The 15,215-nt window shown below is 43.7% G+C and overlaps 1 protein-coding gene across 1 annotated transcript; it reads right to left on the bottom strand.

Annotated features, from left to right (window-relative positions):
* Positions 1-2,360: 2,360 nt before the first annotated feature.
* On the bottom strand, positions 2,361-12,270 carry MRPL45 (mitochondrial ribosomal protein L45). The gene is made up of 8 exons (XM_035026979.1): positions 12,067-12,270; positions 10,818-10,995; positions 9,873-9,990; positions 7,064-7,162; positions 5,251-5,299; positions 3,705-3,854; positions 3,079-3,252; positions 2,361-2,885 (listed from the first exon to the last, which is right to left on the bottom strand). Exons 1-8 carry the CDS (start codon positions 12,199-12,201, stop codon positions 2,799-2,801), a joined length of 990 nt encoding a protein of 329 aa, XP_034882870.1. The 5' UTR covers positions 12,202-12,270; the 3' UTR covers positions 2,361-2,798.
* Between the last annotated feature and the right edge of the window lie 2,945 nt (positions 12,271-15,215).

Below are 15,215 nucleotides of genomic sequence, written 5' to 3'. Positions count from 1 at the left end.
CCCAGTGGAGGAAAAAATGAGTTTGCATATAAATACTCTGGGCAGCTTCAGGACTTTGCCAGAAAAAGTAGCAAAATGCTCTATTTCCAAAACAAGGAATGGAAAAACCCAGTCTTTCAGGGACTCGATGCCCTTGTTCCCGTATCTAGCCCCTTCCACTTACCTGGTCCCTTGCCCTGGGATTTCAGAGCAGTAATTAAAGTGTACTGTTGCTCTGGGCTCTGGCTAGTTAACCTCACTGCTGCTAAGCCGATGACAATTTTGCTAACCGCACATCAGAACAAGTCCATTGGGTCTGGTCTAGCTGGGAACAGAAAAGTTGTTCCCATAACCCCTGCTGTGAAATAAACCATGGGGGGAAATAAAGAATGCTTTTCTTGACCACTAGAGTTAGTTCTAGCTTATTCATTATGGTGATTTTCTTTCTCCAATGTTCTTAAACGGGCACAGTAGATAGGTGGGGAAACAAGAGTAAGCCCGAGGTAACACACTGCAGCCTTCAGGCCTTCGGGGTGGTCTGGCTAATTCTCAGCCAGTCCCCAGCTCTGTGGCTGGCACTGCAGACGGTCTCTGCCCAGCCCGTCGAGCCAATCCTTTACATCTGGGCCATCTGCTCCGCTGGATCTGATCCCAAGGGGAGATGGAAATTGCACTTATCCTCTGGTGCCCTGGTGGCAGCTAGCGCTTAGCCACTATTCAGGATTATCTAGAGACCCCTGACACAGACCTCGGGGAGGGGGAGGAAACAGTCATCTGAAGCACTGTTTCTACATATTCAGAGAAATCAACTGGTCACGTGCCCAGTAAGTGCACTCTTTTCATTCCTCTGCTTCCCTACCCTCCCTGGATTACTTCCTCTTACTCCATACTCCCCAGCTGTGGATCCTGCTGAAAGCACTTGCCTTCTCATTTTGCCTTAATCCAGGGCTCAGGCAAATAGGATGTGGCCAAACCTCACTTCAGCAGAAATGCCTCAAAAATGATGTACATTTTAAGCCAAAAGGGTTGAGACTTAAGTAGTATGATTAAGAGTGGCTGCTTTGGATTAACCCACCAGTGCTGCCCCTCCCCTAGGCGTACACATCTCGTTCCCGTAGTCTGCATTCAGCAGCTGTTGTAAAAACATCAGTTTTCCCCAGTGAGGACTGGTCTGTTGGAGGCTTTGCTGAGATGGTGGTTTCAGAAAGACTGAGGAGTTAGGTTCTTCTTTTTTAATAAACTTATTTGAGGGAGAGAGAAAGTGAGAGCATAATTGGGGGGAGGGGCAAAAGGGGAGGGAAAGAGAGAGAATACCAAGCAGACTCCCCTATTGAGTGCGGAACCCAACTCGGGGCTCCATCCCAGGACCCTGAGATAATGACCTAAGCCAAAATTGAGAGTTGCATGCTCAACTGACTGAGCCACCCAGGCACCCCAAGGAGTTAGGTTATTCTTGACCTGATTCTAGTTTCTTTGGATTCTGCTCTCAGGATAAGGTCAGAACAGATTAATCCTGACCCTAAGTGACAGACTCATTAAAAGAAAATTCTAGGCTGGGAAAATAGAAAGTATGACAATTAAGGTCCTGTTTTTTAAGGGGAGCCCACACTGGGCTGATGAAAGTTATAGTACAAGCCAAGCTTGCTGCTGGTACAGAGCGATTTCCCTTGTCATACCTCAGACCACCCAGGACACTTAAGCAGATCAAGTCCCACATCTTCCTCCTGACAGCCCAGCTAGAGCTCAGGAACAAGGAGGGGCGAGGCTGCTTCACTCAAAACAGGTTCATATTCTAGTACATTTGCCTTATCAATGGGGGCTGGAAAGAACAGTCATCATCTCCAAGAGGTGCTACAAATCAGGGAACAAAGTCTTTTTTTTTTTTTTTTTTTAAAGATTTTATTTATTTATTTGAGACAGAGAGAATGAGAGACAGCACATGAGAGGGGGGAGGGTCAGAGGGAGAAGCAGACTCCCTGCCAAGCAGGGAGCCCGATGCGGGACCCGATCCCGGGACTCCAGGATCATGACCTGAGCCGAAGGCAGTCGCTCAACCAACTGAGCCACCCAGGCGCCCGGGAACAAAGTCTTACAGATGGGTTTCCCAAATGTATCACCTCCTCCATGGCCCCTGCCTCCTCCCACGCTTCCTGGGACCACACCAGGATGCAGCTGATAATTAGCAACACAATCCAAAGGCTAAAGGATAAATGATTTCTTTGGATTTACATTCTTCTATGAAGTACAAATGCTGATTAGGTGAGTCAGCATATGAGAAAAGACCTTGAATCTTCAATGAACACTAATTATTCTTTCCATGCTGGGCTTCTTGGAAGCCACATCACTCACAGTTCAGCCCATCTTCCATTTCTGCCCTCTGGTCTACTTCTAGCCTAAGCCCGGGAACAGGTACACAACTCACCACAGTTTGTCCAATACCCTGACAGTGTTTTATTTCAAACTCTAATCCCTGCATTGTAATTAAAAAGAAAATTCTGCCAGTTTGCTCCTGACGGTCTCCACCGCAGAAAAAACAGGTATCCAAAACATACTTTCCATTGAGACTCAGAAGCTAGACATACAATTTAAAAAGAAAGAACTGGGTTCATGGATGTGCACATCAGCTACCCACCCACCTGGGACCAGCCATCAGCCATGGCTACCGAGGAGATGGCTGGAAACACCCGAGCAGGAGAGGAAAGGACAAAGGTAGATCTTTCTACAGCATGATGGAGAGATGATGGACTTCACAGCTCCAAGACTCCACAGCGTCTAGCCACCTCATCACCCATGTTTCAACCCAGGAGTCATTTTTGCCATCAAGATAGCTGAGGCTTATGGGCCTCTCCCTGTGGCTCTTCATAGTCTTCCCAGGGTTTCAGCTGGGGCCCAGGGATCATCACCGTCTGAAAGAGCAGGAAGCTGAGTTACCTACCATCTGAGCCCATGACTTACGCAGAAGAGATTCACCCTCACCTCCTCCATGGAGGCTTCCCCTTCCCTGGTGCTGCATCATCCCCTCTCTCCACTAGGTGGAGCCCAACAGGAGTGCCTTAAGATGGCATAAGCACTGCCCCAGCTCTCTTAAATCACGCTTACCTTAAGGATGGCCTGCTTAGGGGGTGCCCATGGGGGAATGATCTTGCCATGCATTCTCCAGCTCCCATAGGGATTTACCAGGTGCTTTTCAAACACAACATACTCCAAGACATCCCTGGGCACATCTTCCTGTCCGTACATCAGCCGGCCAAACCGGTCATAGATGGCCAGAGTCTGCAAGGATGAAAGCAAATCTGGTCTGTTAGTACTCAGAGTTGGTTTTCTTGTTTTGTTTCTATTTTTCTTTGTTTTTATTTTTATTTTTTATGCCACAAAACCATTTTAAACAACCATAACAAAAATTTTTAATGGGCAGGACAAATTATTTCAGAATTCGGAATCTAGACTAAGTGATCAACTACTGACACTTTCCTCTTGGAGGGTCTTTGACCAGGGCTGGAGAGGTGGGAGAGGGAGGATCAGGAAGGGTGGGAGAGAGTATCCTCACACCTGTCTTAGCAGAGCTAACACCTAGCACTGCGTAGGGCACACTGACCGAGCAAAGAAGACCATGGTGAACCTTTCCTTAGAGCCCAGTCTTGGGAAGCTGTCCCCAGGACCCCAGAGGTAGGTAGCTGACCTGAGAGTGAAGAAATGCTAGGAGGAAAGCAGACTGGTGACCCTACCTGCCGGGTGTGCAGGCGGACAGTGACCTGGCCGTATACGTTGCCCTGGTTCAGCAGATTCGAACAGCGAACCTGAACCACCTGCGGTGGCTCTAAAGATTCTATGAAGCTCCAGCGGACGGTCTTATATGTGATGTCGCAGACCATGTCCTGAGGGCAGAGGAGAAAAAGGTCAACTGGGGTTTTCCTTTCCCTTAGGAAAGCTGGCGCGTCCTTCCACACCTGTTCTCACCTCCATCAATACTACAGCCATCACACAACATATCCCACCAAATGCTTTCCTGTGCCTGCCATTTCTCTCCTTCCTCAGTTTTGATCAAGCTATTGCTTAAGCCCACCTCGAAATGACCCAAATCAACAACTCAAGACCCACCTACCTTCTTAAGGAACCTTCTCCAAATCAGCGAAAACCACACTCCAAAATGTCAGCTTATCTAATACACCATTACCCCCTCCTTACACTTTTTTAAATATATTTTTTATTTTTTAAAGATTTTTTTTTTTTAAGTAATCTCTGCACCCAACATGGGACTCGAACTTACAACCTGAGATCAAGAGTTGCATGCTCTGCCAACAGAGCTGGCCGGGCGCCCCTCCCTTACACTTTTTTTTTTTTGGATAGAGAGAGAGACAGCGAGAGAGGGAACACAAGCAGGGGGAGTGGGAGAGGGAGAAGCAGGCTTCCCACAGAGCAGGGAGCCCGATGCGGGGCTCGATCCCAGGACCCTGTGATCATGACCTGAGCCGAAGGCAGACGCTTAATGACTGAGTCACCCAGGTGCCCCCTCCCTTACACTTTTATAACCTGCTAGTTATTGCATGTATATCTGTTGACTGCGTATATGTTGTCTTATCCCCCCCGCCTGCTAGCACTGAAGAATGGGATTTTACAGGGATAGAAAGGCTAGCCTGCGAGGACCACATCAGTTGTATGTGACCACAGGGAGATGAGGTTGAGCTGACAGAAACTAAAGTTCTCATTCTTTTTTTTTTTAATTTATTTGTCAGAGACAGCGAGAGAGCACATGCGCACACAAGCAGGGGGAGGGGCAGGCAGAGGGAGAGGGCTTGGTCTCCCAGGACCCTGGGATCATGACCTGAGCCGAAGGCAGATGCTTAACTGACTGAGCCACCCAGGCATCCCTAAAGTTCTTATTCTTGAACCACAAAGTCCCCATATTGGGGCATCTCCCCAAGTACCTAGCACCCTGGTTAACACACTATGTAAGCCTCCTGAATGCTCGCTAGATCCTTTATTATACTGTAGGTGCACAGAGGGCTGCCTAATATGGCCCACACGCTGACCTCAGCCCCCATAGCCTGAGGTTTCAGTGCTGCTTACTGTGGGACTTCCTCCTTCCTGATCCGCAAGGCCCTTACCAAAGTCCATATCAAGTCAGGACCTTTCAGCCAAAAACAAAGGAACCTCAGCTTTTGCCTTAAACTTCCTGTACTTGCAAAACTGATCCTTCTTAAGAAACCGGAGGTGATGTCTAGAATCTGCCCATTCAGGCATCCCACAGTTCTAAGGAGGTTGAAGACCTACCGGAAAACAGTTTTCCGTTACCAAGGTATGAAGCCGGTCATGGTCTGAGCTAAAAAAGAAAAAGATATAGATCACTGGCTCCTGCTTTATGATACCCCTTCTGAAAGTTGAAAATGGCCCTCAAAATGGACAATTCTTTTTACAAACATTTTCTGCATGCCTACAATAAGCCAGGTAATATGCTAAGTCCTGAGCACATAAAGATGAACATGGTTAAAAGACCCTGAGATCTAACTGCAGAGTGAAATTATTTTTGAAACTCAAGAGCAGAAACAAATTTCTCAGAAATTACCATACATCCTTAAGAAGGGCAAGAGACCCTCACAAATCCATCACAAAAAATCAAAACCTCATCTCATCTTCTCTTACCTCAGACACATCATCAATACCAACTGGATTGGCCTTGCACCTTATACTTTTTTTTTTTTTTTTAATAATCTCTACACCCAACATGGGGCTCAAACTCACAACCCTGAGATTAAGAGTCGCATGCTCCACCAACTGAGCCAGCCAGGTGTCCCACATCTCACACTGTCTGTGAACCTAGCCAAAAGATAAGCAGCTGTCTTTTCTGGTCCTTTCCTTCCACCCCACCCCCCACCTCCCCCAATCCTTGCTGCTACCAGAGTGACCCCGTCATGCTGATTCTATGCAGTAATAGTAAGAAAACAGACAGCAAATCCCAGCTCCTGGACATACAGGATTTTAGCAGGTTCCTAGCTGAGGGGTTTCAAATAAACCTGAGATCAGGCATGAATTAGTGTCTTTCAGATACACATTCATGACTTTTCCCCACAGTTTAATAACTCCTGGGAAGTTTAAATCTTTGTTCCTTCAAACAATCTTGTCCCTAATCCCAGAGTGGGTAAGGGATGAGTTCTGTCCACATGCTTCCCTTGCACCTCTACTCCTAACAGAAAAGGTCATTTCCCCCAAGCCGTTTGCCCCACTGTAGCTCTAGACTAGACTAGGCTGGACTAACCTGAGTGTTGATGACAGCTACAACCACCACCAGGCCTGGCACCTCTCAACGAACTCTTCCTTCTCACTATCCTAGCTAGAGATCTTCAGTAGAAATAAATTCCTTTGTCTAGGAATTCACTTACCATTTACAATAGAACTTACACTTAAAAATTAAAAGGAAGACATCCACTTCTGGCCAACATAATGGACTGAGCTCATGTGAAACTACTCCCACTATAAACATCTAGAAATGTTGGATGGAATATAATATACACAGACACACATACATTTTAAAATGCTCTAGCTCACAAGAAAGGTAAATTTCCTAGATGCTAAAAGGAAAGAGAACTAAAACCAGAATAGAAAGAACACAACCTGACATCATGACAGCATATGGGATGATTAAACGGATCTAGAAATAGGATCTGATGGCTAGGAACACTCTTCCTAAATCCTTGAACCCTCAAAGAGCAGGGAGTTGGAACTGAGATCTCTGCTCGAAGCTCTGACTTTCAAGTCCTGCACCTGCAACAAAGGAAGACTACAAAAATAGTAGAGAGATAAAGCTTCTCTCTGGGGCTGAGTTGGGGGGACTAAAAAAATTAAAGTCCTAAGCCCACATTATACTCAGACATGGACACAGAATTTATGATACCTATATGATGTAAGAATTCCTAAGATAAGAAATTAACATTAAAAACTGAACCTAGGGCCACCTGGCTGGCTCAAACACACACCTAGACTTATCTAGGTCACTCTAGAACTCTTAACCAAAGGAAAAAAAAAAAAACCCTGTGCCTAGAATAACAGCTGCTGAAAACATAACAAGTATAAGATAGAATTCACTTACTTGTTCAGACAAAGGTGAGCTTCAATAAAAATATCCTTAGCTTTTTCAGGGAAGTCCTTTATTTTAAAATTTGGATCATGTTCTCTTATCTTCCGGATTCTGTAAAATTAAGTATGAGAATCATTTCTTTCTTTTTTCGCTTTTTAAGTAAGCTCTATGCCCAACGTGAGGCTTGAACTCACGACCCGGAGATCAAGAGTCGCATGCTCTACCAAGTAGGCCAGCCAGGTACCCCAAGAATCATTTCTAAAAACTTCATATAATATCCATAACTCACAACTTACGTTAACTGTCATTAATGTCTGTCCACTTATTCAATAATTGTTTTCTAAATGTTCTAAGTCCTGTAAATTCAACGTTCTAATTCACACATCAATCATTTTAATGAAAGACCAAGGCTTCTTATAGCGAAATTTCAGAATTCTGGCATCAAAGAAAACATCCTATAAGCACTAAGAAAGAAAACACAGGTTTTACACAAAGGCTCAAGAATCAGAATGACATCAGGCTTCTAACTCTAGCAACATTAGAAGTTAGAAAAACAATGGAGCAGTGCTATTAATTAAGGAAATTATTTTTAGCTCAGAATTGTACACCTGGGCAAATTATAAATGAAGTGGGAGAGTAAAAGAGTGTTTCTTAGACTTGAATGATTTCATGTATCTACTATGCACCCTTTCTCAGGAAGCTGCTGAGGAATGTGCTCCACCAAAATAACAGCATAAACCATGAGAGACTGACATAAAATCCAGGAAACAGGGAATACAACACCAGAGCGAGACAAAAGGAGTTATCAGGAGGATGAGAGAAGTAGATCCCAAGATGTACAGTGGGTCTAAAGAGCAATCAGTCCAGACAGAAACAAGTAAGAAAGGTCAAGAGGGATTTCTTCTTGAAGATGAAATTAATAAAATACTTAACGTTTTCAATGCGCTAAGAAGAAATTTATACAACTAGAGGTTCTGTAAGCAAATGAGGAAAAAAAACCAAAACACAACTCCAGAAAAAAAAAAAAATGCAGGAAAAGTCATGATAATGTACTGCACGACTCAGCTGTCAACAGTATTTTTTCATAGTTATAATAATGTAAACAGGGAATTCTGATCTAATCAAAGAGTTAAATATATTGGAGGATGAGAAATACTGTAACCAACTGAAATTTATCCCAGGAATGCAAGGTTGGCTTAACATTCAAAAATCCATTAATGTAACACAATATATCAATAGAATAAAGGACAATGATCACATGACTATCTCGATAGACACAGAAAAAGCATTTGACAAAATCTGACACCCCCTCCGCATTCTTTCCACCTCAGAGCCTTGCTTGTGCTGTTGTGTTCCTAGAATGCTATTCCTCACAACACCCCTCTACCTAGCTAAATGCAAGCAATCCTTTAGGTCCCAGCTTTAAATGTCATTTTCTCAGGGAAGCTTTCCTTGAACTCCCAGACCAAGTTCTCTTTCCCTGTCATGTGATCCCATAGCACTCATTCTTCACCATACCTGTAATTATTTAATTGTGTGCAATCAGTATTTAATGGCTGTTTTCCTCCCCTATATGATAAGTCCATGATAAAACCATATGTGCTTTGTTCATCATCATCATGGACCCTACCACCAAAGAGCTCACAATCCCGGAGAGAAATACATGAGAGGAAATCAGTTATCAGAAATAGGGGCGCCTGGGTGGCTCAGTCGTTAAGTGTCTGCTTTCGGCTCAGGTCATGATCTCAGAGTCCTGCTCCGCGGGAAGCCTGCTTCTCCCTCTCCCACTCCCCCTGCTTGTGTTCCCTCTCTCGCTGTGTCTCTCTCTGTCAAATAAATAAATAAAATCTTAAAAAAAAAAAAAAGAAAAAGAAAAAAATAGTAAGTGTAGGTGCACAGTTACAATTACAGTACAGGCAGCTCCAGAAAGAGTCAGGGAAGGCTTAAAAGCAGACATGATGCACAACTGGTCCTTGAGAAATGAGTTGGAGTTATCAAGTAAAGGAGGAAAAAGACATTTTCAAGGCAAAGGAAAGAATGTACAAAGACACAGAATCACAGCACAACACTGTCAAGGAACTGGCAATTAGTTTGGAAATGCTGATTTAGGATGAGAAAAGTGGAATAAGAAGATGACAGTGGAAAGGAAGACAAGAGCCAGATTTACAAAAGCTGTGAATACCACTAAGTCTGGATTTTATTTTTCAAGTAATAGAGAGCCACAAAAGAGGTTTAATGGAAAAGTGATATAATAAGATCTGTATTTAGAGAAATAAATTCATGGCTACATGAAGAATTAATAAAGACTCAATATGCTTCTGCACAGAAATCTATAAACAATCCCAAAGAACCTCTGAGTGACAAATACTAAATGTTTCCATCCTTTCAACTAAGAGAGAGACTAAGAAGGTTTTGGTTTCTGCTCCTTAATTAAGACCTAGTTAGCTCCGTAAAACAGGTCTGTCTTTTTGACCCTTTTTGGCTTTTTATTCTCTGTAGTTCAAACTCTAAGGTACTTCCCATATAAATATGCTCTTATCATTATTTAAAATTTTAAAATATGATCAAAAAAGTGTTCTACAAACTTCTAAGTCACCTCCCTAACTGATGTGACAAAAATACCAATGAAGGCTGAGAGGCTAAGAATCAAAAAGCCCATATTCTTCTACATTAATTAAACTCTGTTACAGAGAAAAATACACTGTCAAGTTATCAAAGGAGTTATGTCCAACACAATTCACCTAAGATGGCCTCTCTGGAATAAAATAGCAACAAGAAATTTGTGTTCTAATATTAATTCCCAGTTGTCCCAGACACCTACGACAATTGTGAGGCCACCTTCTTCTTCAATCGCTCACTTCTCTGTGCCAATCCTTCCTTTGCAAGAGATGACAAGCGAGCATCACCTTCTGGAGGAATGTAGGTGTCAAAGATACCAGCTGTAGTGAAAGAAGAAAACAAGAAGGCATTGAAAAATTGAGGAAAAAGTCATCTTGAGGTCATATAAAATTGAGAGGTACTGTGGTATAAAGTAGACCAATAAAGTAGACTTCCACGTATAGGAAACTCTGTTACATTAGAAAAAAACAGAATAAGATAATTTAAGTCTTCTCTCAGAGCATCAATTTCTTCTTGTACAAAATGGAGAAATTTCACCCTTGCCTTCTAAGAACAGGTGTGTAAACAAGATCAAAGATGACCTCATGAAGGGCGCCTGGGTGGCTCAGTCAGTTAAGCATCTGAGTCTTAATTTCAGCTCAGGGCTATGGGATCCAGCCACAAGTAGGGCTCCAAGCTCAGTGGGGAGTCTGCTTGAGATTCTTTCCTTAAGCCCCTCCTCCCACTCATGTGCACGTGCATGCTCTCTATCTCTAAAATAAATAAACTAGGGGTGCCTGGGTGGCTCAGTTGGTCAATCGACTGCCTTCGGCTCAGGTCATAGTTCCAGGTTCCTGGGATAGAGCCCCTCATTGGGCTCCCTGCTTGGCAGGAAACCTGCTTTTCCCTCGCCCACCCCCCCACCCCACCCCCCGGCTTGTGTTCCCTCTCTCGTGGTCTCTCCCTGTAAATTAAATAAATAAAATCTTTTAATAAAAATAAAATAAATATTTTAAAAATATGGTACACACAAAGTAAATCATTATTGGGGCTGAGCTGATTTCGTAGTTAGTTAAATACAGTCAATCATGGTTTAAATCATTCCATTTTCCAGAATATCTCTGACAGGAGGAGATTCAGTCAGGGTCTCAGAAATACCATGCCTCACCTGTACAGGCCAGATGTAGGGGACGCTCCAAACGTTCTGGAGGAATGACCAGACCTGCTTTCCGGGCAAATTCTATAAACTCCTTTTCTGATTTGTATTTGGGTGTGTAAGTAGGAGGTGTGAAACGTTTCTTAGTTCTCACTGGAACTACAACTGTGGACTGAGTCACCAGGACTGGCTGTAAGACAGGAAAAGGTTAGGATAAAGGTGACCTGGAAAGAAATCTACCTTGAACAAACTCTAAGCAAAGACAGAAAGGGCACATCCAAAGAATGACTTAGGAACAATTATAAAGCCACGTATCAGCGGGGAAACACTCATGGGTGTCTTAACTAGAAGCCTGTAAGCAACCTTTACTAACACCACTCAACATTTACTAAAGGCTTTCCTGGGGCGCCTGGGTGGCTCAGACGGTTAAGCGTCTGCCTTTGGCTCAGGTCATGATCCCAGGGTCCTGGGATCGAGTCCCGCATCAGGCTCCCTGCTCCTTGAGAGCCTGCTTCTCCCTGTGCCTCTCTCTCTTCTCTCATGAATAAATAAATAAAATCTAAAGGCTTTCCTCTGGTACGTTCCACAGTACACGACTATGCCAAGTCCCAGGAATGCAGAGTTGATTAAAGCAAGGCTTCTGCTTTCAAAGAACCTTCAGTCCCATGGGAAACTTAAACATCAACCCAACACTGAAAAGAGAGCAATGCTATTATTAAAGCATAAGAAAAGTCCTCTTCTTGGCATCTCCCTTATATTTACTCGGATTACATCCTGCTCATTCTGTTGGGAGCCTAACTGTAAACTTCATTCTGTCATTCTAGCTCCCAAAAGATCAATAACGTCTTTAAAAACCAGACCTCTTCTCTGACCGTGAGTTTTACTGTCAGTACAGTGACGATATGAAACTCCCTCCTTTCCAACTGTTCAATTTAGCGCATGCGTAAGAACCAAGGGGAAGCGAGCCCAGCTTCCAAACCATGACTTCTTTCCCCTTTAATACCTCCCCCGCCACACAAACCCAAAGCAAACTGGAGAAACTTCATCCCCGAGAATTTGCTCGTCCTCGTGGGGCCTTTAAGGGGCTCTCCTCACGCCGCCACTTAGCTCAGTAGCTGGGTCCCGTCTACCTCAAACTCTTCCTAACTAGGTGTGACTTATATCGTCCAAGCCCACCAAGGACAGCTGCAAAGCGAGTATTCCCCTCTACTCTGTGGCCTCCTCCAGCCCCTAGAATCCTACCCACCCGGTCCCTACCCACCTGACGAGACCACCATCCTAAAGCTTTGGATAAACAAAACAACGCCCGCGGCACGGGGGCTGCCATTTTGGTGCCGCAAAGGCCACTGGGATGGCGACTAGGCTTTACGAGCCGAGGGCACGAGAGAGGGCGCATAGGGTGGAGCTTCGCCGGGTGTGGAATTTTCCGGGGCGCGCGCCCTCCGCCGAAGTGTGAGCGGCGCGAACGCGCACGTGCGCGTTGTGGGGGTGGATAGAGAACGGACTGCGCGCGTGCGCACTTAGCGGCGTTGGGGGTGGGGTGGAGCGCACGGCTGTCACGCGCCAGAGAGCGCTGGGGCGCGAACTGCGCCTGCGCTCGAGGCCTTCTGGCCGCAAGGAGTTGCTGCGTACTTGTGAAGATAGGGATGTTGCTGCACCTTGCTTGCATTCCCCAAAGAATGAAGAGGTACTGCCCTTCGGAGACAAGTGTTTTTCTTCAGTGCCTACTTTGATCACGGAACGAAAATGACTGGTTTCTGGATCTGTATCTGACCTCAATATGCTATGTAACCTTAAACAGCGCTACTTTTCCCAATCTGAACCGTGTGAAGAAAATTCTTACCGTCAAATTAAAGAGATTAATGTCTACTATGTTTATTGGACAAACATAATACTGTGTTTTTGAAGCAAAAGACACATGGACTGATAAAAACATTTCTTGTTTGTCCTTTTGGGAAAGAGGCACGGGTTTAATCATAACAAATAATAGCTTATACTTTAGAAATGTTTACCAGGTGCCAGGCAATTTTCTAAGCATTTTGCATATATTAACTCATCACTCCTCCCTGCAAACAAGAGTAATACTCCTACCTACGAGGTTGGGTCACAGAGAAATCAAGCATGTAATTTATTTAAGGTCACACGGCTAATTACTGTCAGAACTAGGATTCAAATCCAAGCTGACTGAATCCGGAAACCATGCTCTAATTACTATGCTATACTGCTTCACGTTCGGTTGTTAAAGGATTTATGATGTTGGGATCATCCTGGAAAATCCAATGCTGTCATGATTGCTGAATGCCAAACACTTCCCACACTTACCTGTAGGTTCTTATCTTACTCTGCCAATTAGTGTTTATTGAGCACTTACCTATTTTGCAATGAGTTAAGAGCTTGTGGTATGCACATACAAGAGCTTACAGGCTGGAATAGAACTGTTACGAAAGTCCAGATAAAATGCCACGGACTATCAAAGGAGATAGATTACTTTTGGGTTTCAGGATCACTTGTATTGCCTTAAATCTTAGCTTCTCAATTATACTGTAAATTATTCAAGGGTAAGAATATCCCCACAGTTCTAGCCACAGCACTGAACCTATAGCATGACACATTAATAGGGACATGAAATTAGGGTGCTATATGTATGTGTTAAAAGAATGTATATTATTAAGCATTTAAATGAGAGATAGCTCATTATTTCTTAACAGACTCTATGCCCCAGAAAATAAAATGCGAATTTTTTTCTACCGGTCTCCCTACCGAAGTGAGGAAATTCCATTCCATGATGAGTGGTTATTAATACAGAATGCTGAGAAACTATCCGAGATTATCTCCTCCATCACTGAGTTTTGTATTAGCTTTACATAGTAGCAAATACATTCCAGATCACTTCTGTCTGCCCTCTGATCGGTTTCTTTTTTCTTTTTTTAAAGATTTTAGTTATTTATTTGACAGAGAGAGACACAGCGAGAGGGAACACAAGCAGGGGGGAGTGGGAGAGATTTTACTTTTCTTTCTGTTTTTCCTTTTTTTTTTTTTAAGATTTTATTTTTGAGTAATGTCTACATCTGGGGCCCCTGGGTGGCTCATTTGGTTAAGCAAGCGTCTGCCTTCGGCTCAGGTCATGATCCCAGGGTCCTGGGATGGAGCCCCAGTCGTTGGGCTCTCTGTTCAGCGGGGAGCCTGCTTCTCCCTCTGCCTCTGGCTGCTGCTCCCCCTGCTTGTGCGCATGTGCTCTCTCTCAAATAAATAAATGAATAAAATCTTAAAAAAAAAAAAAGTAGGGGCGCCTGGGTGGCTCAGTCGTTAAGCGTCTGCCTTCGTCTCAGGTCATGATCACAGGGTCCTGGGATCGAGCCCCGCATTGGGCCCCCTGCTGGGCGGGAAGCCTGCTTCTCCCTCTCCCGCTCCCCCTGCTTGTGTTCCCTCTCTCACTGTGTCTCTGTCAAATAAATAATACTTAAAAAAAAAAAGTAATCTCTACACCTAACGTGGGACTCAAACTTACAACCCTGAGATCAAGAGTTGCATGCTCTACTGACTGAGCCAGCCAGGGGCCCCTGTGATCAGTTTCTCATGGAATGCAAACTTGTTCTATATCAGCCTGGATGAAATAATAAGGGGAGTTGATATCAATTAATTCATTCTGAGATGAATCATAAGTAGGTTTTTTAAAATAGCTGCTCGTTTGGAAAATTCATATTATCTTCCTACCTCATTAACTCCCTGGAAAATTGGGAGCTGTTGGAGAAATAACACCAAACACCAAAAGGATATTTTTGAATCCTACAACCCTAGTAGTTCGCATTTCTGAAAAGGCAAAATAAGAGCAATTAGAGGAAGGAGTAAGGTGGTTGGGAGCTCAGCCTTGCAAAAAACAGTCTTGCACATAGTAGACACTCAAATATTTATTTATTCAATAGATGGATGAGTAGAATCCCAGATGGAATATGATAAGGCATATAGCAAAGTTGATTTCCTGTTTCTTCAAATACAGGGGGTTCCTGGAATCCCTTGTTTTCCTATTGAAATTTCTCAATGGAGCCAAAGAGAATGGGATATCCCTTGAGCAGTGGGACATGTACTTGCATTTTTTTTCTCCTCCCAGTGGCAGATGACATCAGAGATTGGAACTTCTGAAATTGTGCCTGGTGACCTACATTCTAGGAGACGCACGGTTGATTTGAACTAAGAAAATCCTTCTGGAGAACTGGAAGATTCTGATTATAATATTTATTGATTATAGTAAACAATGTGATACTTGGATTGAAGCAAGTAATAGGCTTGCCATGTGTTTATATTGTACTTCCCTCTCTTGAGTGAAAGCATGAAAAGCAAAATAAGTGAGTTGTTCAAGATAAAATGACAGAGGAAACCAAGAATTCTGACTTACTAAGAAATGTTCCCAAC

The sequence above is a fragment of the Mirounga leonina genome, unplaced genomic scaffold, assembly GCF_011800145.1.
Source record: "Mirounga leonina isolate KUSES-001 unplaced genomic scaffold, KU_Mleo_1.0 Mir_200, whole genome shotgun sequence".
Classification (NCBI taxonomy): Eukaryota; Metazoa; Chordata; class Mammalia; order Carnivora; family Phocidae; genus Mirounga; species Mirounga leonina.
The sequence above is the reverse complement of the archived record's forward strand: the minus strand, read 5'-3'. Positions and strand labels throughout refer to the sequence as shown.

What these genes read in the sequence shown, in the direction of transcription:
- MRPL45 (XM_035026979.1), bottom strand. Translation starts at nt 12,201, where the DNA reads ATGCGCCCTCTCTCGTGCCCTCGGCTCGTAAAGCCTAGTCGCCATCCC. An exon ending in AAGGTGGCCTCACAATTGTC is followed by an intron (nt 7,163 to 9,872) that starts GTAGGTGTCTGG and finishes TTAATTTTACAG; the next exon opens with AATCCGGAAGATAAGAGAAC. An exon ending in TAACGGAAAACTGTTTTCCG is followed by an intron (nt 3,855 to 5,250) that starts GTAGGTCTTCAA and finishes CTCTGCCCTCAG; the next exon opens with GACATGGTCTGCGACATCAC.